Source organism: Dasypus novemcinctus, chromosome 4 (genome assembly GCF_030445035.2).
Source record: "Dasypus novemcinctus isolate mDasNov1 chromosome 4, mDasNov1.1.hap2, whole genome shotgun sequence".
Classification (NCBI taxonomy): domain Eukaryota; kingdom Metazoa; phylum Chordata; class Mammalia; order Cingulata; family Dasypodidae; genus Dasypus; species Dasypus novemcinctus.
Window position 1 is genome coordinate 94,383,384 of NC_080676.1, and position 24,427 is coordinate 94,407,810.

At 35.3% G+C, this 24,427-nt stretch overlaps 1 protein-coding gene across 14 annotated transcripts in view; it reads right to left on the minus strand.

Moving 5' to 3' along the window:
* Positions 1 to 24,427, minus strand: part of BBX (BBX high mobility group box domain containing) — a 282,876-nt gene that overhangs the window by 12,599 nt on the left and 245,850 nt on the right. For 9 of the 14 annotated variants that reach the window (XM_004477495.5, XM_071214854.1, XM_004477499.5 and 6 more), the window contains 5 exons: positions 21,089 to 22,100; positions 20,107 to 20,245; positions 16,923 to 17,071; positions 5,191 to 5,280; positions 3,763 to 3,822 (listed from right to left, as the gene is read on the minus strand). In XM_004477495.5, the coding sequence (XP_004477552.1) occupies positions 3,763 to 3,822; positions 5,191 to 5,280; positions 16,923 to 17,071; positions 20,107 to 20,245; positions 21,089 to 22,100 (1,450 nt within the window). The remainder of the gene's footprint in view (positions 1 to 3,762; positions 3,823 to 5,190; positions 5,281 to 16,922; positions 17,072 to 20,106; positions 20,246 to 21,088; positions 22,101 to 24,427) is intronic. The other 5 variants (XM_004477500.5, XM_058295903.2, XM_058295902.2 and 2 more) reach the window with 1 other exon arrangement.

Sequence of the window (24,427 nt, forward strand, 5' to 3'; positions counted from 1 at the left end):
GAGTGTTATGAATTCGTAAGATCTTTGCCCTGGAAACCAAAGCACAGTGTCCTTGAAAGATATCTGAAAGAAGAGATGGATTCCAGGCTTCCCATTCCAAAACAAGTGGGAATTAATTTACATTACATCAAAAGAAAGGATGTGCAGCAGAACATCCACCATGATTTGTGGCTTAGCTTTACCTCATTATTCCATAATAGATGGCAGAGTAGGGACAGTCTTAATATAATAGCTCTAGTCTTTAAAAAGCTATTTGTCAATGCTCCCCCCAACATGGTTTCAAGCAAATAATAAAAAATCAGGAAAACGGCACCTTTAAAAATGTATATACAAAGATATCAATCCAATTCCCTCCCTCCCCACCCCCACCTCCGCCAAACTAATGGAAATTTGGGAAAAGAAAGACTTTATCCTCCAAATACTTTTGGCTTTTAATTGAACACATGAAACTACCAGAGCACCGTGGAACAAGTTTGTACATTCAACCATAATCATAACCTACTCAGAGTGTATCATCTGAACGTGATAACGCAAGCTCACTCCCGGAGCCATATTAGGAATAAGGCAAATAAGAGACACTTTTGTTTTCCAAACTCTGCTCCCAGAATATGGAGTACGTTTTTTGGGAGAGCAACATCATACTTGTATTATACCCCAGGAGGTCACTATCATGCCCAGAATCACGAATTTACACGCCAACTAGGGAATTCAAGCATGCACTTAAATTATTATAGCCAAATCTGGAATCTGATTGCCTTCGGATGTTCTCTCATGAGCTTAAACAGTAGTCAGATGCTAAATGGATCCAAGCCAATGAGCTTATCCAACATCCTGAGGACTTTGCTCAAGTTATATAGCAACTATTTAAAAATTGAGAAAAGAGATCAAGTGAGTATTTGGATCATGTTTGAAAATTTAACCATAAATTACATTTTCCTCCCTCTAATTAGAAATACACATTGCAAAAAAAGTAAAATTATGGAGATTCCTAGTCAGAGGTTTTCTTTTTTCCTCTTGTAATACACCACTTATATTTATAACCTGTGAACCAAATGAGGGCTAAAATTCTACAGATATGCCTGAGAAACAAATTATTGCAGCCAATGTGCTTTACTGCAAAGAGTGGGTTTCTTGCCTTCCAGGTTTCAATTCCTTAATGTGTATTTGGGGCTAATAAGCCCTCCTTAATTCACTAGGGCTGCTGTCAAAATTAAAAATTTTAAAAAAATTTGTGAGAGCCCTCTGTAAGCTATAGAGTGATATTAAGTATTATCATCATCATTATTATTACAATTAGAAACCTCTAGTTTAAGCATAGGTATATTACATAATAACTCAGAAGAGTAGGTCTTCTCAGTTTATTTGAAACTTTTACCTTTAATTCTAGGCTATGGGCAATCTTTTTATATAATATGCAAAAGTTTCAGAGAATGGTTTAGCCATTTTGAATTTTAAAAGCATGGAGAAAAATACTTAAAACAGATTATACCGTTTAAACCTCATTTGTATTACTAACTTCTTAAAGATTTACAATGTTTTGAAAATAATATAAATTGCAATTCAATTATCCATAGGCTGTTGTAAAGAAAGCAGCGAACTTTTGTTGCATTACCACAGTCCAAGCAACATTTCTTTTTGGACATTAGTTTCAAACAATTCTAACCTTTGCCCAGAATGTTTTACAAATGTTAAAATTATCCTGGCTATAGTTTCATTATCTGTCTCTTTATATTTTGACCCTGTAGGTAAAAAAATTTTAATAAGCAGTGATATGGCTACAGGTGAGAGAGGATAAAGCAAAAGGGCTAGATAATTCACAAAGTGTACAGTTACCACCTGAACAAATAAATGTTAGGGATGATATGAAAGTAAACAACCAAAAAAGGTAATTTAGATTATTGGCAATTGATGCTCAAACTACCTGATTCCTTTTTTCTTTCATTCTTGGTCACATGAAATGAGAATGTATTCCACTAAAGGACAGGCATTTTTCAATGCCTGTTCCACCAAATTTTGTTTCATATACATTAATTATAAATATAATTAAATATCACCAAACCCTTGGGACTGCCTTTAAGACTGAAGATTGATTTATTTTCTGCCCCCAAAAGGTAAATATTAGGGCTGCAGAGTATGGTGCTTCCAGCATCACACCACATACTCAGATATCAGTAATCAAATCATCAAATGTTAGAAGCTCATATATTACTATATCTCATCATTCACCCCACTCCTAACCACATGTATTACATACATACTTATTGCCAATGAAGAGTAAATTTCAGTGAGGTTAAATGTCTTGTCCTACTGAGAAATGCTAATTAGCGACAGATCTGAAACTAGAACCCAGGTCTCCTACTTCCTAGGTAATTGGTCTTAGCACCATGCTACGCATACTTATTATACTCTTTTATATCATATAGTGTTTCCAGTGTTTAAGAAACAAACCAAAACATTTAGAACAGTTATCATTTCAAGCAAAGAGTAATGTAGTCTTAAATGCATATTTTTCATTGCTTTGATAGTTCATCACTGCCTTACTTTATCACCATTGGGTGGAATATATCAAGCCTGGAATGTGAGGATGCAATGCTGAGAACAGCATGACAATTCATATTTTGTTTTGCTAGCAGTTAAGGCAAAAATAATGCTCTACGGAGATTGTGAAAAAGAAGTAACAGGCTGAAAACATACTGCTGACATTTTCTGTAAGGGTAAAATGACATTAAGGTAGGCATATGGTTAATATGAACTGGGTGTAACAAACAAAAAGTTCATGTTTAATATTATCTCAAACAATAAACTTGAATATTTTCAATATACATCTTAAATCTTGAATTTTTTGATAAATGACTTAGGCCAAATGTGAATTTTATTTTTTTCTTTTTCAGTATACACATGATAGAGAGTATATAATAATAAGGCAATGGATGGGAAGTCCAGAGCCAGGGACTGGGTCATTAAATTCCCCTTTGGACCTAAGTATATCAAAGGAGTTAGACTAGATGATCTCTATGATCCCTTCTAGTTCTCAAATGAAGTGACTCCCAGTTAAGCACTACAAAAATGGTAAGCTCTCTAAAAATACTACAATGGAAAAAGGTGGAATCAATGGGAAAAAAGAATGGGTGGTACTTTAACTACTATAGAAATTAGCCTTCACCTAAGGGTTCAATATTTAACAGAAATTAGATAAAGTCCCAATAAATAGGGAAAGGGAATTTTTGGAATGAAGTCTATACCATGGATCTACAACATTATTAACTGATTTTAGCCTTTTCATTGGATATACATAAGCCTCAGAGGTACTCATTAAATTTAGAGGGTACTGGCGACTGGGCTAGGAAAAAGTTAAGGTTGGAAATCTCTTGTGCAGGCCTGCCCATGCCCAGCAAATAAGAAGCATCTCATAATGCCCTACTCTGATTTCCACAAGTATCTGTCTACAACATGAATTGCAATGCTGTATATTTTTAGTCATAAAAACTCTAGTTTTTGTAACTAAAACTAGTTAGTGTGGTTCAAAGGTTACAAAGCCCTCTTTAACAAATTAAACTCCACATGATACATTGCCTTACCATTAGCAGGAGTCAGATAAGCATTAGTTTTTATTTGAAGATTAAAAACGGTAATTATGGATAAACCTGTCTAATGCTATTGGGTAAGCATATATAAAAGTATGCCTTTTTAAATCTTAAAATTATGCCTTTTTGAGAATAATCAGACTACCTTAAGTTATACAATGAATACTGCTTCTTTTACCTTCTGTAGGGTGAATGGCATCCAAGAAGAGTTGCTTGTTTGACCATTTATCCCCACTTCCTAAAAACAATGACAAAAAAAGGAAAGTGAAACACTGCTTCTAGGACAGACACATAACACTATTAAAAACAAGGCAAAATACAAAACAACTTAAATATGAAACATTATCACCAAATAAAGCAGAATTTTGTTTTAATTATTTCTCAAAACTTTATCTGCCACCTAAAATAATGAGATTATACAAAAAATGGTTTAAAAAATAAGCAAATTTATCTTTTCTGAAATATATTGTTGGATAATTTCTGTGACTTTAATTTGAAGATCAGTTAAAAAGGAATGATACCAGCTGACATTCTACCTAAAGAGTACTCTTTTTTCACTAGAAGCTTAGAAAGAATATCTTCAGTATACAAACAAACCTGAGAGGCTGAAGTAGAGGGGAAAATAAAACCAAAATTACGTACAAGGTTGTATTATTGGAACAAAGAGGTACATACTTCTATAAATGGAAGAGAGCTGCATTTAAAGCCTCATTCAGAAAACAGGAAATGCTTCACATCTGGCCATGCAAGAAGAATGGATGCAAATGGGCACTGCATGAGAAGGTTTCATGGTATTCGCAAAACACATGCAGGGAGATGCAAGAGAAAGCCCAACCTCCAGGACATGTGGCTGTACTGAGCCAGATGGGAAGATTTATCTTTTATGTGGAAGAAGAACAGGAGTCCTGAACTACGAGAAGAAAAAGATCTTAAGATGAACCCTGAAGAGGTTCAAGGGCCCAGCAAGATCCTAATGATGAGGTAGATGTTCAGAGTAAAAGCTGGTTAAAGTGCAGTAAATCTCTAGTACTCTCTGGAAACAGTTATGTAACTAAAGGAGGTGGGAAGAAGAGTCTGGCAAATGAGGAAGTATTTAGGTGGAAAAAAAGAGGTAGGTTATGATTTAGGAGTGGAGAAAAAGGTCCACAAATATCCTCAAGTGTCAGAGAAGCCATAGAAACTGGAATTTTCAGGCAAATATGAAAATGGTGAGATTTCAGGAGGTGGGAAAATGTGGTCTTGGTATGAAGGCTGACAAACATGAGAAAACAAGAAGAGTCAAAGAAAACAGGTAGATAAGAGTTCAAGAACATTAAATTACAAAACAAACCAAATACAGATGAGTAGAATCAATTTTAGGATTTATACAGAGCTCTCAAAATAGAAACAGATAGGGATTTGACTAACATTCCAAGTGAAGGACATCTCTCTTTGCAAATAGCTATGGAATCCAGAAATAATGAATATGTCTGTGTCAGGAGCTGATGATGTTGAAGCAAGCAAAGGGGAGGAAAGGGCAAAGGTGGTGCACAGGAGCATTACTCAAAGATGAATTCATAATGGATGTGGCCAAGAAACCTTAATGGAGGTTGGAAGGCACGGATACCTTTTTCTGGAACATTAGGCTTCTCCTTTTTGTGCTTATATTTGCTGACAATTTTGTGGAATAAGTTCTTTTTCTGAGACTGGAATGAACCTACAGACAATATTAATATAAATATATTTTTAATCCACAATATTTTATAAAACAATACTATGTGTTTCTAAATAATTATATCCACCTCCCACCCATGGAATAAGTAAACTGAGTTGCATGAAGTGTCATTTTCCATCTTCACTTCTCTAACACAGAGCTCACTGACCTTCTTTAGGTTTATTTAAAGCCCAGTGAGATTTGCTTCAAAAGTGGTGGATGGAAGCCTCCATTAGGGATGTAACTACCTAAACAGAAACTGCAGTTTTAGTGAGTAAAATGGTGGCCGATGGCTTTTAAGATATAGATGATATTGCTAATAATAACAACAGCAAAGTGGCTATAGTCTATAGTCAAGGAATGATTTTAAAGACTCCTAAATACCATCAAGAAAAGAATGAAAGATGCATTTTATCACTTCTAAGAAACCAATTTTTACAAGAAAGACAACACTTTCAGGACAAAAGCTAACCTGATAGAATTAGATAGCTTTCAGGTCTTGTCTGAGGATATTCTAGAAAGAAAAAAGTGATTTCAAAATAGAAAAGTATTTGCCTCCAATTTCTGGGGGAAGAAATCTCTGATTCAACCTTAGTTTTCTCAGTGAAAGAAAATGGAATTAAGATTTTTCAGCCACCAATCAGAAATATCAACAACAGTACCGAGCTCCTAAAAGTACGTGGTTTTTTACATTTTGCTGACAATTCTGTGTGATGGTGATGATGGTTTTACATAACTTCTCTGTTCCCTCATTTTCAAATGGGGATAATAATAGTGCTTAACTCACAGGGTTGGCATAAGCATTAAAATCGTTAGAACCTTCATAAGCTGCCATTTGAAAAGCTGCATCTACCCACCCACCAGCACTGGCACCCACATGCTCTGCCTCCCTACCGGAGGTGAACTGTCTATGCTCCTGTAAAGTCAGGCCCATCCTCCCTCTTCTGCTCAGCAACATCATTTCCTCTCTCTCTAGTACATTGTTCTATCTGTATTTAAAACACGTAATTTCTCCCAATTTAAAAAAGTTTACTGACCAGATTTCCCCCACATCAGTTAGTGCCCCAGTTCTTTGTCCCCATGCAGCAAAACTTCTCCTCAAAAGAGCTGGTATACTCACTGTCTCCAATTTCTCTCCTTCCCTTCTGTCTTCTACCCTCCCACTCCAGAAAACTGCTCTTCTCAGGGTCCTCAACAACCCATATGTCTGTGAAGCCAATCATCAGTTCTCAATATTCATGGTACTGGGCTGTGGTTGGTAGCAACTGGCAAAAGCAACCAATCTGTCCATCCCTCCATCCTGAACACTTGTAGGACTGGAAGACAACACGTTTCCTTATTTTCTTGCCTCCCTCTCCATCTTCCTTGCTTCCTTTTCCTCTCCCTGACATCTTAAATTTGGAATTCCCAGGGCTTGGTCCTTGTGCACGTCTCTGTTTATTCTCACTCTGATGATGATTTACTCTAGTCTCAGAGGCTTTAATACCCAGCAGTAGGCTGATGATGTAAAAATTTATCATTCTATCCAGTCCTCTTTCTATTCCATATATTTTAAAAGCCCTGTGCTATTCTACAAGTACCTTTGGGATTCAGAGCCCATTACCTCTTTAACCTCCTCTCCTTCTACTTCCCCGTCCATGTGTGCTTCTCTCCAGCTGCACTGGCTTCCTGGTGATTCCAAGCACATGATGTTTTACTCCTGCTTTGGTGACTCTGCATTGCCTAGAAAACGCTCTTCCCCACAATATCCACATGGCTAATTTATGCAACTCCTTCAAGGCTTTGCTCAAATCTTTTCTAACCAATCTGTGGAAATGCAATCTAACCCCATGCCTATCACCTAGTGATGCCCCTTACCCTGACGAACCTATTCTTTTTTAAAATTGGTTTTTCAATTTCAGTAAGTTGAGATACAATTCACCCATTTAAAGTGTGTAATTCAATGGTTTTTAGTATATTAAAGTCTTGTGAAATCATTACCACAATTTTGGAACATTCTCATTGCCTCAAAAAGAAATCTCATGCCCTTTGGCCATCATCCCTATTCTACTTTCTCCCCCATCCCTAGACTATCACTAATCTACTTTGTCTCTATAAATTGGCCTATTCTGGACATTTCACATAAATGGAATCATATGATGGTCTTTTCACTTACAATGTTTTCAAGTTTCATCTATGTTGTAATATGTATTGGTACTTCATTCCTTTTCATGGCTGAATAACATTCCATTGTATGGACATACCACATTTTGTTTATCCATCATCAGTGGATGGGCATTTGGGTTGTTTTCATTTTTTGGATCTTATGAATAATATTGTCATAAATATTTGATACAAGTTTTGTGTAGACATATGTGTTCATTTCTCTTGAGTTATATACCTAGGAGTGGATTGCTAGGTCATATGATAGTTTTATGTTTAAATGTTTAAGGAAATATCAGACTGTTTTACAAAGAAGCTGCTCCATTTTACATTCCCATGAGCAGAGCATGAGTGTTTCAATTTCTTTAAGTCCTCACTAACATTTGTAGTCTGATGCTTTAATTCTAGCAATCCTAGTGGATCCTAGTGGATGAGAAGTGTGGTTTTGATTTGCATTTCTCTGAAGACTAATGGCTTTGATTTGTATTTTGTGATGTTAGGAATCTTTTCAAGTGTTTGTTGGCCATTTGTCTATCTTTTTGGATAAATTTTAACCAGATCCTCTGCCCATTTTTAAGTGGATTGTTTGTCTTTTAATTAAGTTGTAAGTGTTCTTTATACATTCTAGATAAAAGACCCATAGATTTGTACATATTTACTCCTATTATGTGGTCTGTCTTTTCACTTTCTCCGTGTTGAAGCAGAAAAGTTTTTAATTTTCATCAAGTACAACTTACCTATTATTTTTTTCCTTTTGCTGCTTGTGCTTTTGGTGTCCTATCTAAGAATCCATTGCCAAATCTGAAATCATGAAGCTTTATTCCTGTTTCCTTCAAAGAGTTTTATAGCTTTAGCTCTTACACATAGATTTTTGAAACATTCTGAGTTAAATTTTTGTATGTGGTGTGAAGCAAGGGTCCAAGTTCATTCATTTGCATGTAGATATCCATTTGTCCTAGCACTGTTCGTTGAAAAGCCTATTCTTTCCACATTGAATAGCCTTGGCACCTTTGTAAAAAAGTCAGTTGGTTTATTTCTGGACTCTCAATTCTATGCCATTGATCTACTCATCTATTTTTATGCTATTACCATATTGTCTTGCTTACTATTGCTTTGTACTAAGCTTTACAATTAAGGCTTTTGAGTCCAGCCACTCTGTTCTTTTTGAAGGTTGTTTTCATGTTTCCTTGAAATACTTTATGAATTTTAGGACCATATTATCAATTTCTATAAAGAGGTTAGCTGGGATTTTGATAGGGAACATGTTGAATGTTTAGCTCTCTTTGGAGAGAGTTGCCATTTTAATAATATTATTTCCCAATCCATGAATATGGGATGTTTTCCATTTATTTAGACCTTTAATTTCTTTCAAAGTAAGTGTTGCCTTTCTTTTGTTAAATTTACTCCTATGTATGTTATTCTTTTGTATGCTATCGTAAATGGAATTGTTTTCTTAATTTTCAGATTGTTCACTGTAAATGTATAGAAATACAATTGCTTTTTGTATCCTGACCTTATATCCTGGAATCTTGCATTCTAATAGTTTTTTTAAAAAATGTGTATGGATTCCTTAGGATTTTCAATATACAAAATCATGTCATCTGCCAATAAAGAGAGTTTTACTTCTTCCTCTTCAATCTGAATGCCTCATTTCTTTTCCTTGCTAAAACCTTCGGTGCAATGTTGAACAGAAGCGGTGAAAGTGGACGTCCTTGTCTTAGGGGAAAAGCATCCAGTCTTTCACCATTAAACATCCTTGTTAACTTGTTTTTTTGGAGAAGCTTTTTATCAGGTTGAGGAAACTTCCCTTCTATTATTATTTTGTTCAGTATTTTTATCAAAAAAAAAAAATACTGGATTTTTGCCAAATGCTTTTTCTGCATCTATGGAGATGATCATGCGGTTTTTGTTTTTTATTTTGTTGATACGGCATATTAAATATTAATGATTTTCAGATGTTCAAACAATCATGCACTCCTATGCTAAATCCCACTTGATCATCATTGTGTAATTATTTTTATATGTTGCTAGGTTTGGTTTGCTACTCTTCTGTAGAGAATTTGTGTGTCCATATTCTTAAAAGACATTGGTCTTTAGTATTCCTTACTTGTGATGTTTCTAAATTTTGACATTAGGGTAATAATGTCCTTATAGAATGAATTGAGAAAGTGTTCCCTCCTTTCTATTCTTTGGATGAGTTTGTTAAGAGCAGATATTAATGCTTGTTTAAATATCTGGTAGAGTTCAGCAGGAAGCCATTTGGGCCTCAGATTTTTCATGTGGATAAGTAGCTTATTGATTACTAATTCAAACTCTTTACTAGTTATAGGTTTATTCAGATTGTCTATTTCTCCTTGAGTCAATTTTAGTAGTGTCTGTCTTTCCAGGAATTTATCCATTTCATCTAAATTACCAAATTTATTGGCATACAATTGTTCATAGTATGCATGCCTTTATCCTTTTCTTATTTGTAAGGTCAGAAGTAATACCCCTTTTCATTTCTGATTGTAGTAATTTAAGCCTTCTCTCTTTTTCTTGGTCAATCTAGCTAACAGTTTATCAGTTAGTCTTCTCTCCTTTTTCTTCGTCAACATAGCTACTGTCAATTTTGCTTTTCAAAGAACTAGCTTTTCATCTTATCGTCTCTTTAGTTTTTTATTCTTTATTTCATCAATTTCTACAGAAATCTTTATTTTCTTCTTTCTGCTCACCTTAGGTTTAGTTTGTTCTTCTTTTTCCAGTGTATCAAGGTAGGTTATGTTATTAAGTTCATATCTTTCTTAATATAGGAACTTACACGGCTATAATTTTCTCTCTAAGCACCACTTTAGCTTTGGTATGTTGTATCTTCAGTATTCATCTCACAGTATATTTTCTAATTCCCACCCCCCCCCCCCCCCCCCCCCGCTTTCTTTAAGGTGCATGGCCAGGATTAAATCCAGGACCTCATATGTGGGAACCTGGATCTCAAACACTGAGCCACATCAGCTCCCCTGAACTGTTTTTTTGTTTGTTTTTTATATTTAGGAGACCTCCCATGTGGGAAACAAGTATTCAACTGCTTGAGCCACATCCACTCCCCTGTAATTTCTCTTTTGATTTCCTCTTTTCCGCTGGTTATTAAGAAGTAGGCTGTTTAATTTCCACATATTTGTGAGTTTTCAAATTTCTGTTATTGATTTCTAATTTTATCCCATTGTGGTAAAGTAACATACTTTGTAATATTTCAATCCTTTTTAATTTATCAAAGTTTGTTTTATGGCCTAGCATATGGTATAGTCTGGAGAGTGTTCCATGTGCATTTGAGAAGAATGGATATTTTGCTGCTGTTAGGTGGAGTGCCCTATAGATGTCTTTTAGGTCTAAATGATTTATAGTTATTGTTTGAATACTATATTGCTTTGTTGATCTGCTAAATTGTCCCATCAAATCTGTTTTTTACCCATAGCATTTCTTATTCCTAACACACTATAAATTTCACTTATTGTTTAAGGCTGTCTATTGCCTGGCCCCCAACATAATATAAACTCCATGATGGCTATTTTATTTACAGATATATTCTAAGCGCATAGAATGGTCCTAGCACATGGCAAGATCTCATTAAGTTTTACTGCACAAATAAATAAATACATAAAAAAATAAAGCACTTAAAATAGTGCCCAGTACAAAGTAAGAGCTCAAGAAATGAGTGTCTATTGCTATTATTACTGACAAAAAGTTGTGTTGAAAATATTTTGTGATGATTGCACTAAGCTATCCTTCCAAACAACCAATAAAGCATTTCTGAATTGGCTGGTGATGGTTTGAAATGGAAATAGAAAATGCCTCCTTATTTGCTACTTTGGGAAAAGGTGAGCAATGTGAAAAAAGAAAATAAATTTAATAAGTAGTAAAAAAAAAAAATCATGTGTTCAAGCTGCACTGATTACAGGTTTCCTATAATCTGTTTACAGTTAATTGCCTTTTATGTATTTCATACAACCCAGAAAACTGTAGGCTGGTGCACCCATATGATACATGGGGAATCATGGAAAACAGAGGTAGAAGAAAGCAGAAAAAGAATTTTGAGACTTCTCAGGAACTTACAGATTATAGTGATTTAATTGTAGGAAAATATTAATTTAATATTAAAGTATTGACTGGGAAAATGATTTCTATATTCATCACCATGTGAGAACAATGGGATAAAGAAGTTCATAGAAACAAACTGATTTGACATGGAATGGGTCAAGAAAGAAAAAAAAGGATACACCTTTGAAGACCTAACAACACTAAAAAGAATCTAAAAGGTACAAGTTAACTAAAGACAAAACTAAAGATAGAGCTTGCCAATTTTAACATGAAAAAAGAACATCCAGAGTAGTTTTGTAAACGTACTCTCCATTAACAAATATTTTTAAACTTCTTTGCTGTGTCCCCAAACTGTAGTTATAAAATAAACCTAATGACTTCAGATAAAAAAGTCATAAACTTGAAAAGAAAGAGCAATAGGTAAGATCTAACTGTAGTCACTGAAAAGCAGCAATTTTAAAGTCAAAATGCAAACAATTTGATTTCTACCCAGTGGGTATGGTATTTTGTCCAAAAGAAAATAATCAAAACTTGTTGTAAATAGCAAATATAAGAAAATTACTGTTTTTTCTTAATTATATTGATGTAGAAGAAAAGGAAGAAAGTGGAAAGCAGAGAAAAGGGTTTCAGAAGAAATCACTGAGAAAACAAAGAATGGGTAATTGACCTTCACATCAAGATTCTATCCCATCTCTTTACTCCCTTTGTCTGCCCAAGTTCTTCAAAGAGCCTTTGCATCTGCCTCTGCTTCCTTAGGATAAAATCACTCACTGCTGACCTATAAATTGGCTTAGGACCCCACTCAAGTTTTTGTGCACAATGTCCTGTGTTTCGAAGGTACTGATTTCCTTTGCACCCCAATTTCAGAGTTGCATAGGAAAAAGGAGAGGAAAAAAAAACAAGCTGAGAGGCTAAGAGGGGTGCCATACAGACATCAACAGTAACCTTTACAAAAAATTAATGTTGTTTATGATTTGCTGAAAAATGGACATCTTTTGGGTGAGAAGCTGTAGTGATCCCCATGAGTTATTGTCAGTGTTAGCCTGAGATGATAATTTTCCAAGGTGCCTGGCATATAAGGAGATATACGTGAACCATGCTCTTTAGAAATGCTATTGAAAACAAATGGCGGGCATTGCACTAATGGTTGTGGCTTATGCCCAGGTTCTATAGCTTCATGTTTTTAAGCTAGAAAATGAGCAGGAGTTTTGTTCTATGACCAGGCTGTCATTTTGATAATGGACACACTGCTAATAAGTAAGAGATGAAATAATGAATTCTTTCTGATAATATTACTACACGGCAAAGTGATGCTGGCTACCTATGGATCCAAGTCAGCATGTGGATCTGCCGACCTGGATATGTTTTCCAAGTCATTCACAATCAAGGTAAGATTCACTGAAGGGAAAAAACCACCTTCTTGTGCTGGAAACGCATGCCTTGTTAAAGAATTTAGAATTATATTAGGCATATCATTTACATGTGCAAATGTGCTTTCATAATGTTCTTAAAAGTTTGGTCGCAATGAACACTCTCAATTAAGTAGATATAGGTCAGGATATATAGTTCTGCCCAAATATGGGAGCCATAACTTCCTGAACACAAAGGCTGCCTAGCTATCATCAGATTTCAGTTCTCTAAGATTGAAATCATCCCCAGGTTGGCTCAATGTCAAATAAGAATGTTGTATTTAACTTTTAAATTTTGTTTAACCTGCTTCTTTTATGACCACTGTGATTTAAAATTCGAATTCCTAATCCATTGGAAATTGCAATCTCAAAATATGAATGTGGACTAGAAAAGAGTTAAGACCAAGAGTGTGTTTGACAGATAATGGGCCAAGGAAGAATGTGAGAAGAGATAAATGAAAAGGGAAGGCAAAGGCCAAAATGGAGCATAATTTAAATACTATAAATTGAAACCAAGTTGTTTTCCTCCATGACCCTACTTTGTTTGAAAATGACTATTTTTCAGAGAACACTGACTTCTAATTCTTTTGTAAACAGTGCTTCATACATTAAAAGTTTACTTAAGATGTGTCAAAACAAATTTAAGTAGTTACAATTAAATTTAGATATATAATTTAAGGCTTTCATTTTAAATACAAACAAGTAACTGTGAGAGATACACACTTTATGTATGAATGGGGTGCTTTAGCTAAACTATATTCTGAGTTAAATGGATTTACTGGATAATTTGTTCTTGGGTGCAAACAGAAATCCTATTCCTAAATCATTATGCTTTGGCCCTTCTATAACATAGTCCAAGCCCCAGTTGGAAGAAGGTAAGTATTTAAAGTTATTTCCATCCCTTTTCATTGCAGAGTTTCTGACAAGACCTATTTCACTTACAAAGTATTGGGCAGAGACAGTTGGGAGACAAGGGGAAAAGAGATGACTTGGAAATAGAGTAGTAAACCAAAGCAGGTACTATTATTCTGAGATATATAACTGTGTAAATATACAGATAATCCTTTCTTTTAAAAATTCCATTTCAGAAAAATTCTACATATTTTACATAATTCAAAGTACCTAAAATGCCATCTAGTATGAAACAGGGAAAAAAATCACAATTCTGAATGATATAACTAAAAAAAGAAGAAATATATAGACAAATGATAAATTCTTAGAGGAAAATGGAGGTTTCCTATGAACACAACCTCTTTAACAAATGAACTAATGAGCTCATACACAGCATTTGCTTCTAATGATTCATTATGCCAAGGTGCAAAGGGTCTAGAGTCTAAGAAAACAATCTGCTCTATCCCCTAAAGATCAGGTAATTATAGCTCAGTCGGTATGATAATTTCATTAATAACTTGTAGGCTAGTACATTGGTGTGCTAATGCCAAATTACAATCAGTCACAAATACTATTTCTTTAGTTTGCTAAATACAGAATATATTAATATTATTTAATTTCTGCTTTATTTTAATTGCATCTTGCTCTATGAGTCAGATTGCAAAGCAAAATCTGAAGTCTGGGAAGACTTCCCACATATTTAAATATTGATACACTACCTAAGAACCAGTGACTTTGTGGTTCCAGAGGCATAATGGGGGAGTTAAGATGATACTGTATTAAGTATAATCCAAAGCTCCAAAACACTATTTCACATCAAAAGAAATACTATTAATCTCGTCTGGGAGAGAAAAATTATTTAACAGACAACTAAAACCCAAGAGAAGGTCTCATGAAAACAGATCCTAACTTTAGGGTTTTATAGCTTTACAAAATTAAATCTATTGCTACATTTCCTGAGAGATAATTTGGCCAACTTTAAAGCTCTAAACTAAATATCTCAAATCACAAGGAGTGGAAGAAGAAAATACATCCTGAACATAATAATCAATGAAGCTACTTTTATTGGCATGTTAAGTATTTATCAGCAACTTTAAACCTAAGAATTACAGGAGCTCAAGAAACCTGGCATCTTTTGGTTCATGGACTACCCTGCCTATTCCTAAATATCTCTAGAGCACAAAGACTGTCATTTCATTTGGTTATTCATTATTGTGCTCAGTTACCTACCTGTCAACAAGTCTACTTTTTTTCCTACCTATCTTGACAGAATTCGATACAACCCTATTTCATTTCCCTGGATAACTAAACTTGGTGATTTCTTTATTCACTATATATATATTTTTAAAGATTTATTTATTTATTTCTCTCCCCTCCCCGCGCCCCGCCCCCGGCCCCAGTTGTCTGTTCTCTATTTTGCTACGTGTTCTTCTTTGTCCACTTCTGTTGTCAGCGGCACGGGAATCTGTGTTTCTTTTTGTTGCATCATCTTGTTGTGTCAGCTCTCCGTGTGTGTTGCCATTCCTGGGCAGGCTGCAGTTTCTTTTGCGCTGGGCGGCTCTCCTTACAGGGTGCAATCCTTGCGCATGGGGCTCCCCTACGCGGGGGACACCCCTGCATGGCAGGGCACTCCTTGCACGCATCAGCACTGCGAATGGGCCAGCTGCACACGGGTCAAGGAGGCCCAGGGTTTGAACCGCAGACCTCCCATGTGGTAGATGGATGCCCTAACCACTGGGCCAAGTCTGCTTCCCTAGACTCGTTTTTATTAACCATGAGGAAAACTAAACTAATTCTGAAATGACTATCCACCTTTAATGATGGAGATTTTCTTCATTTCCATTTTAACTTGAGATATGGATCTCAAAGTGACCCTCCTCTCCTGTTCAATACGTGTGTGTGCAAAGGAGCTCTTAAAAGATCTCATAGGAGAAAGGTTTACAAAGGTTATACCTTAAATAGTCCCTCAAAAATCCATGAAACTGTATCTCCTCATTAATATTTACCTTTGAACAAAATTATCCATGACTAGATTTTTTAAAAATTAATTAATAAAGAAATAGTATGTATCTATATATCTTGATAGACACCTCTCTTTTTGTTTTACTTCTCCCTCAATGCCTCCATCACTCAATACACAAAGGGGTATTTGATTTGATGTAAGCCAGGTTAACAGACAGCCACTTTTGTAGGATATTACAAGAACATCTTCCCACAAATCCTGCTCAGAATTTGATCCTGAAAGCAACAAAAGCTGTCATACTGTCCCTACAGGAGAGCTAGATGAATGAACCCTTTCAGTTCTGCGTGGAAAACTAGAGGTACACTTTCCCCCAACAACCTTTAGACCTCAAGTAAAATCAGAAGACAGTTTTTCTCAATAGAAGCAATACTGGTAGTTTGAATAGGACAATCCTTCATTGTACTAGACTGTTCTTTCACTGTACTCAACTTTACTGAGTAGGGAAGGGTGTTTAGCATCCCATCCCATTGAGAACACTAAAAACACCCCCATACTCTTTAAAATCCCCCCTGATGAATGCTGAGATTCACCCAAGAAATGGTGGATAATTGAAAAAGCTTCGAGAGAAGCTGATATTTTTGAAGATGAATATGATAACAAATGAATCTAAATTCAGCATGACCAATAAAAAGGTACTACTCGAGTACTATGGAGAGCTTTATTTTCATTTGATCCATAGTGCCGGTAAAGAATAGAACCTGCTTGTCAGGAGAAAAGTAATACTGTTTCAGAGTCCCAGAGGTCAACCTGTCACTGACATTGAGAACAGAAGCTGGACTTGACCAGAATTTCTGCTCAAGAGAAGCTCAACGTTCCAAATTAGAATTCTGGAAGGCAAAAGGTTGAAAACCATTTAAAAAAAAGGTTGGCTGCATCTTTAAGGGAAACATGATGCTAAAAGACAGAGGCTGAGGAGAATAAGGAAGGAAAGAAGGGAGAAAGTAAGGAAGCAGGGACCAAAACAATCTTGGAAAGTAATCCAAAATTCTAACTTACTACTCCCTCAATTCTACATCCTATTTTGTATCTTAAGAAGAGCTGCAGAAGTTCAGCAGAGGGTGAAAGTGAGATTCTGACCACACCACAGGAAGGGACAACACATATCTAACCTTTGCTGGTTTTAAGTGGTTCTGAGGACATGTTTCCAGTCTTCTTCTTTTTTCTTGGGACAGGTACACATTTGCGGTCAAACGTAACAGGACTATACTGAGGAAGGCTGTTGAATTTTTTTTCAAATTCTTCATCCAGCTTTGCTGAGCTAAGAAAAGGGGGTTAAACCAATCAGCACATGACATAAATCTATGACCAGAAAACAATACAAGATATAGTTTAAGATAGTCAATTTGAGAACAGTGTTTCTGAGAATTAGGACATAGTAAGCTTCATGCAATGAAAGAAACATCTTTTTGGAAATGCTTGGGAAGGTTTATCCACACAGTATTCTTACTAAACCCATATGACAAGTGATGCTATTACCTTAAGGAAACAGAAACATCATTTAAAATATTAGAATAATTTCTAATTGGGGAATTTGCCATTCTTTCTTTTCATATGGGGATTTTTCATAAAGTTCAGTACAACGTCTACTCTATTCAGACCAGTTTCTCTTTTGGGCGAGTCAAATATATATGTATATTGGAATGCTTAAATAATTCATGTAGTTTGGTAATTTTTTAAGATTAGGTTTAAAAATATTTATTGACCAGGGTTTGATTAAAACACACACACACAAATATGTGAATATTAGAAATGATTCTGGAGAGCTGTCACTATGAGGATAAAATAGTCAATGAGCAAAGTAAAGCCAGTTTTCAATGAACACCCTGGCAGAGAGGCAACACATAGCTATAATTCAAACCACAAATGATTTCAGAAATGCACCATCAAAGCTGGGAAATTCTCGGGCTGTTTATGACTATCTATGGCTCCCCCACAGCAAGGGCAGCATGCTTGCTGGATTCAGGCTTTCATTTAGGGAGACAAATTAACTAAGACGCAACTCCAGACAGATGGAGCAGCTACAGGAGTATCACAGAGCTTGGTAGATGGAAAATGGAGGGTGTACTAGGAAGGTGGAACAGCTTAACCTACAAACTTACAAGAAGCTAATGTGTTAGGCTGCTAACAAAGGGATGTACCTGAGATATTTCTACCTAAAATTGGTTTCAGTTTTAGAGGGAAGTGCAAGAGTTGGGGAGCAGAGATAACAAACAGTTAGGGGATGGTCAGAATGGTCAAGAGAAAAGAGCTATTACTAAGTTCTAGCAAAGGAGGAAGAGATGGGGGATGTTCCTCAGCTAATAAAAGCATCTTTTCATATTTAGTTAAAATATTCATACCAGCAGAAAATCAGAGAGTATCGGATACTAACCAGGTATTATCAGAAAGCTATCTATAAGTTGGGTACTTTACAAATACTCTTAAAATCCAAAAGAAACTACGAAAACGTGAGATGGAATTGGTAAGGTCCCTTGGGGTTTATTTTTTAAAGGGAACAATGAGAAGAAGAATATCTCTGTTTTCTTGAAGAAGTCTGTAAAACTAGAACTGTAAATACCAAGTAAATTTTTCTTGGTTACAGTTAAACAGGTAGTATATTTGAAATAAGTGGTTCAAAATGCTCATCTAGAAATCTGAGAGAAACTGGCATTTCTCACTGCTTAGGAACTGTGTTTTGCATGTTCTAAACAAAGTAAAGCCAAAGTATGATCCTGACAGGCCAATATTTAAAAGAGAGGAGGAAAAAAATATCCTTAAGGTTTACTGTTGATTTAAGTCTGTAGAAAACTACCCTTTTGGTTACATATATGTGGCTTCCTTAGAAAGGACTAAAAACCAAAACCAAAACCAAACCCAACCCACACACCAATCTCTTTTCAGGGACAGCTTTTCAAAAGATTATTTCACTTTTCTTGGAGCTCAAAGAAGGCTAGTGAAAAAGTCTCTCCTATAGCTTCAGCAGTTCCTGATGGAAGGGGCAGAGAACCTTCTGCTGGGGAGCCTTAATGCCTGCTGTTTTCCCCCTGGGAATTCAGATTGTCTACAATGAGACCTGCTTCTCTCTTTACATGAACACCCACATGGCATTGGTAGTTCTTCTAAAAGACACAGAGCATTTGCACAGATGCTCAATAGCTACTTTTAGGAAATTCTGCAGGTATTATTTGACAATAATAAATGAGGGTATTTTCAGGTCACTGTTTTGATATTAAGCAAGAGTAATTAGCAATACTTTGGATTTCTTAAAATATCAAGAAAAAGGAAACATACAAAATTATAAATATATGGTCTAGATATAAATAATATCAAGGAACCATCATCATGGGAAATGATTTCCCCCTTCCTGCTTGTGAGAACTTAGCTAAATCCTTAGCATTAAATAGAATTTAAAGCACTATAAATTTAAGGAAAAAAATCCCACAAACAGAAATGCAAATATTTATGAACAAATACAATACACTCAATACATACAATATACATACTTTTCAACACTTATGAAAAATATGGAGAATACAAAAATGTACTTATTTCTAATTAAGGAATTCTTTTCAAATTGGGATAATAGGAACTTTCAAAGGATTTTCAAAACAGTACAGCTAAATTTGAAGATACTTTTCTTACCGAGATAAAGTATTAGAACACTTAACTTACCAACAAAATGCTTTATATTAAGATTGCTATTATGAGTTTTCAGCATTACTTTAAAAATGAAATGATTCTTAATGATTTTATCTTCATATATGTTCAACTGCATTTCAATACATTAATTCAACTTTCTGCCAGGAGAATATTCAACCTAATATTTTTACCTTAGAGCAAAAGAACAAGGTTTAAACAAAACAACGTTACAGGTATGAGCATACTTTTATTTACCTCATACTTTTCAGTTGTCATTTTATAAGCACAAGTACTAAATGAAGTATATACGGTATATAAACTGAGCAAAATGTAAACATATTTATATAACATCTGTCCTAAGCTTCAGATGGGAAAATGTATCTTGATGACATTAAAAGATATACACAATGTCACACTAATACATGGTGGACCTTGTTTCAACCTCAGTCTTTAGTCTAAAATCTACTTATTTTCCACTATAGATAAAATGTGAATGGCATTGTCCCTTCCACAACTATGTTAACAGTAGGAATTATATAATACGTTGGTTTTGTATTTCCTAGTGTTCTTAGACAGGTGCTGAATGTCAGAAAATGTTTACCTTGAAAATCAAACCATATTAGGTCAGCTAATATGTTGCAGTGCAGCTAACTGGGTATACAGGCACTTACTTACCCAAGGAGAGAGTCTTCCTTTGTCTTTGTCTTCTTGAACTTCTTGCTCCCACTGGTCCCACTTGGGTTAAATGCCCAGCTTTCTTCATTCCAACACCCTTCATGATCAGAGGAGTTTCCTTTTCCTGAGCTTCGTTTCCCTAGGGAAATTCAAGAAAAGGATATGCTCAGTATATTGGGGTGAGAGTGAAGGAAATCATTTTAGTTGTTTCCTTAGTGCACTTTTGATCACTTAAATTTCTTTTGCCTGATGCTAGTCAGGTGATACTGGACTACCTTTAATAATGGAAATGCAAAAAATTTACCTAAAGTCTCTGAGATCAGGAGCTTTGTCCCAACTCAAAAGGTACTATGTGCCTCCAGAGACAGGCTGATTATTGCTCTTTGGAGAATCAGCCTAAGGTGTGGGAGCCCTTTTCTGGTGGACACTATTAATTCTCATGTCCCAAAGACTCACTGGAATGACATTCCTGGAGAACTATATACTCCTAAGTATCTTCATTCAAGGCTTGTTAAACCTATGACTCACACATGTCTTTGCAACTTAACTTGGCAAGAGATACATTTAAAAATAGTTCAGTTTATATGAATCACTCTATGGAATAAAGGTATATACATTAACTGGTCTCTGGATGCTGTCATGTTTTAAAGAACCTTTCACTTTAATTACAGCTTTTATTAGCCAATGGAGAAAAGGGCAGATCACCTATTTGCTTCTGGGGACTACAGGTCAAGCTTCTTCCAAGCATACCTGTTTGATGTAGGAAATTCTTTCAATCAGTTTAAAAATCCATGCTAAAAGCTCCAATCATATAAAATGACAAATGTATATATATATGATCCATAAACCATAAAGAACTACACAAATATAATAAATTATTTTGATACCGTAGTATTCTTTATGGCTTTTCTTCACAGTGGGTCTACAGGAGAATTCTACTTGGCTTTTATATTTCCTCTTGAGGTGTGTAGACATCACTTACCTCTGTCAACATTAGCCCGCAGAGAGGTTAGCATGCCCTCAGACACCAGGGTTTTATAAAGAGCACCTTTGCAAGACCTCTCAGATTTCCGGGAGCCACAAGTCTCTATTTTTCTGTGACAGTCACTGTCCTCGGGCTTGGCCTGTCCCGACAGGCTGGGTGGTAGTGCGTCTTCTGTGGGGGTCAATGGTTCTGCTTTTATACCCTCTGGCACCTCACCAGAAATGTTCTTACTGGCAGAAATACTAATGAAATCTGGAGGTCTTGACTCTTTGGTGGTGTCTGAGGATTTCTCCTTTGACATTTTCTTGTCTCTTGATTTCACCTTTTTCTTTGGTGGCTTGGCATCCAAAATGCTTCCCTTGCCACTTGAGGATGTGCGGACCTTCTTGCGAGGGGTTTCTCCAAGCTTCTCAATGCCCCAGTCTCCTTTTGCAACTGCTTCAATGGTATATATAACACTCTCAATGTCAGACTCTGAAGACTGCCTCTTTTTACAAGTCTTCTTGGGTGTGGACTTATCATTTCCATGTCGGTCCATTTTGCTTTTCTTCTTTTTCTTTTTTAGCTTTTCTGGTTTGTTTAATGCTGTAGTGGGATCTTCAATGATCATAATTCCATGAGGGTGGCACATGTGATCCTTTCTGCTGGGAACATCGCTTATTATTATCTTACTACTGGCAGAGTAAGAAAAATCAGGTAAATGACTACATTTTTGATCTTCCTCTAATTCTTCCTTTTTTATTTCTTTGGGATCTTCCATTTTTATAGCCATTATATCATCCACTTGCAGTTCTTCAAAGTTTCTTAATTCCTTAGACTCTCTCACATTTTCCTTAGCTGATTTTTCAAATTCAGCTTCCTTCTGTAACCTGGCTTCGTCTGTTTTTTCCACTTCTATATGCCTTTCCTTCTTTCCCTTTTCCAATTCTTTAATTCTTCCACCATCTGATTCGTTGGCCTTTATTAGCTTGGATTCTTCTATTTTCACCCCCTCTGAAGCCAGGCACATCTAAATAGTTGAAACAAAAATGGGAGGACAACCAAAATATATCCCTATTATTCCATGCTCAAAATTAAACTTTTAAATTATACCCCCTTTTAAAAAATGATCAAAATAAACTTCAAACTTCAGAATATTCAGTATGCTTCTGCCAGAAGAACCTAAATGCTTCAAATGAATAGAAAGCTTTAGGCATTATGATATATTCATTAAACACTACATAAGTGCATATATAACAGAATTCTCATTTTCCAGTTTAATCAGCAGCTTTTCACATGAAAACAAGATTTGGTGGAATGAAGATGGGATCTAGAGTTTAAATATCTGAGTTCGTAGGAGTCTTAGTTTTGCTACTTACTAGCTTTATGACCTAGAATGAACCATTTCACTCCTTTGAGTCATCTGCCTCTTTGGTAAAATGGAAATGATAACCTGAATACTTATCTCAGAGGATTTTGTGAGGTCTAAGTGAGATGATACACATAAGGTAGCTTAGTGCTTAGTAAATCATACCAAAACTCTGTTCAGATGTTTCCTGGGAAAATGAGAAAGAGTAATTTCTACCTATATACTAGAAATTAGAAATGTCATCATGATTCATTGGACAACTATACATTTCAGTTCTTTAAAAAAACACATTATACGTCCACAAAACTTATCCACAACCCAAAAATCACAAAAACCCTAAAAACAGAAAGGCTTTTCACAACTCATTTGGAGGCAAATGCAATCTAATTTGAACTCATTTGACTGCAATTCTGACCTCAACTGATGTGTTTAAAGTCTTCATCTATTTTGCCTAATAAGACCATTCATATGTATTTGCTTTTGGAATATTCAAATATTGGAATATACATGGCGGATTACATACTATAAAGTATATATACAGTATCATTTTTCTAAAATCTGAAAAATTCTCAATACCAAAACACATCTGGTCCCAAGGGATTTGGTTAAGGGACTGAGGTAGTTTTTAATCTTCACTACAATTCATAAACACTTATCACAGGACTCTCAAGTGCCAGGCCCCATAGAGGACAACTAAAGACGCAAAGATCAATAAGGATGGGTTCTCTGCCTTTGAGGAATTCATCAAGAGGCTAATCATGACTATTAGGCCAAACCCAGCACAAGAATTCTTAGTAGAATTTATTTTATCTACATTACATTAGCAACTTAGAGAAGAAAGAGTACTGGAGTTTGCTGAACCAAAACAAAACTGAGCACATGAATATGAAACTGATCCATTTCTTTAAAAATCACAATCTTGTCAAATTGCAAGTTGTCAGAGATCATTAACATCAGTAAAATTCATTTTTAAAATGGATAATATATTGAATAAAATATCAGATGCTCCATTACATCATTTTCCCCCTTATTATTTTCAATTCATCACAAATCTTTCTGTAAGAATTATGTTATGATTAGTAAGTCTGAGAAGAAATTGGACAAGGAGTGGGGGGAGGCAGATAATCCAAGTTTTAAAAAAATGAGCATGACAAGAGTACCGGCCCTTCAGACCATTCACAGGAAAGATAAAATATTAAGGATTCATGATGGAGCTGTGTTTTTCAGGAACTCTTGTAAGTTAACTTTCAGTGGCTACTGAGAACTGAGCACTTCCCTCTATTAAACCTAACCAGAAATAAGATCAAAGCAAAACCTTATCTTTGGTCAATTCTAAAACATCAACACATTTAATCTTCCCTGTATATTTTATTTGTGGTTGTTTTTTTTAAAACCAATTTTTAAATAATTTTTCTTTTCCTTTCTCAGTTATCCTCGTCCTTCAGAAAGATCCCTTTTGGGGAGAAGGACTCTATGAGTTCTGCAGAGAAGGCTAGAAAGACATCTAAAAAGTAAATTTTACTGTATTTCAATCACTGTCACTCTTTCAATCTTTAATAAGTCATTTCAAGGACCTTTTACCATGTAAGTGGTGGTTTTTACAGCAGTATGCTGACAGTTTACATTTACACAAGTTCATCTTAGCAAACTTAATAATACTTTGCAAACTCTATTTTCTGCTCAAATATATTTGAGCAGATTCTCATCACCACTGATATGATTCTAGAGCTAGGGATGAAATGGAACAAATGCAGACATTCACTCTTGGGGATATATTCTGGGAAATAGCATAATATTTCTTACGTAGGTAATTATACTGAGCACTAGTCATGCTTTATTTCCTTGTTTCAGGCTCTTAAAAGTTTTCATAAATAGATTGTAACAGATTGTAATACTAAATTATTTAAGAAAAAATTATATCACTCAAAGTAAAATCATAAAAACCTAACTCTCAATAAAAAATTACAAATCACAAATTTACTCACTAA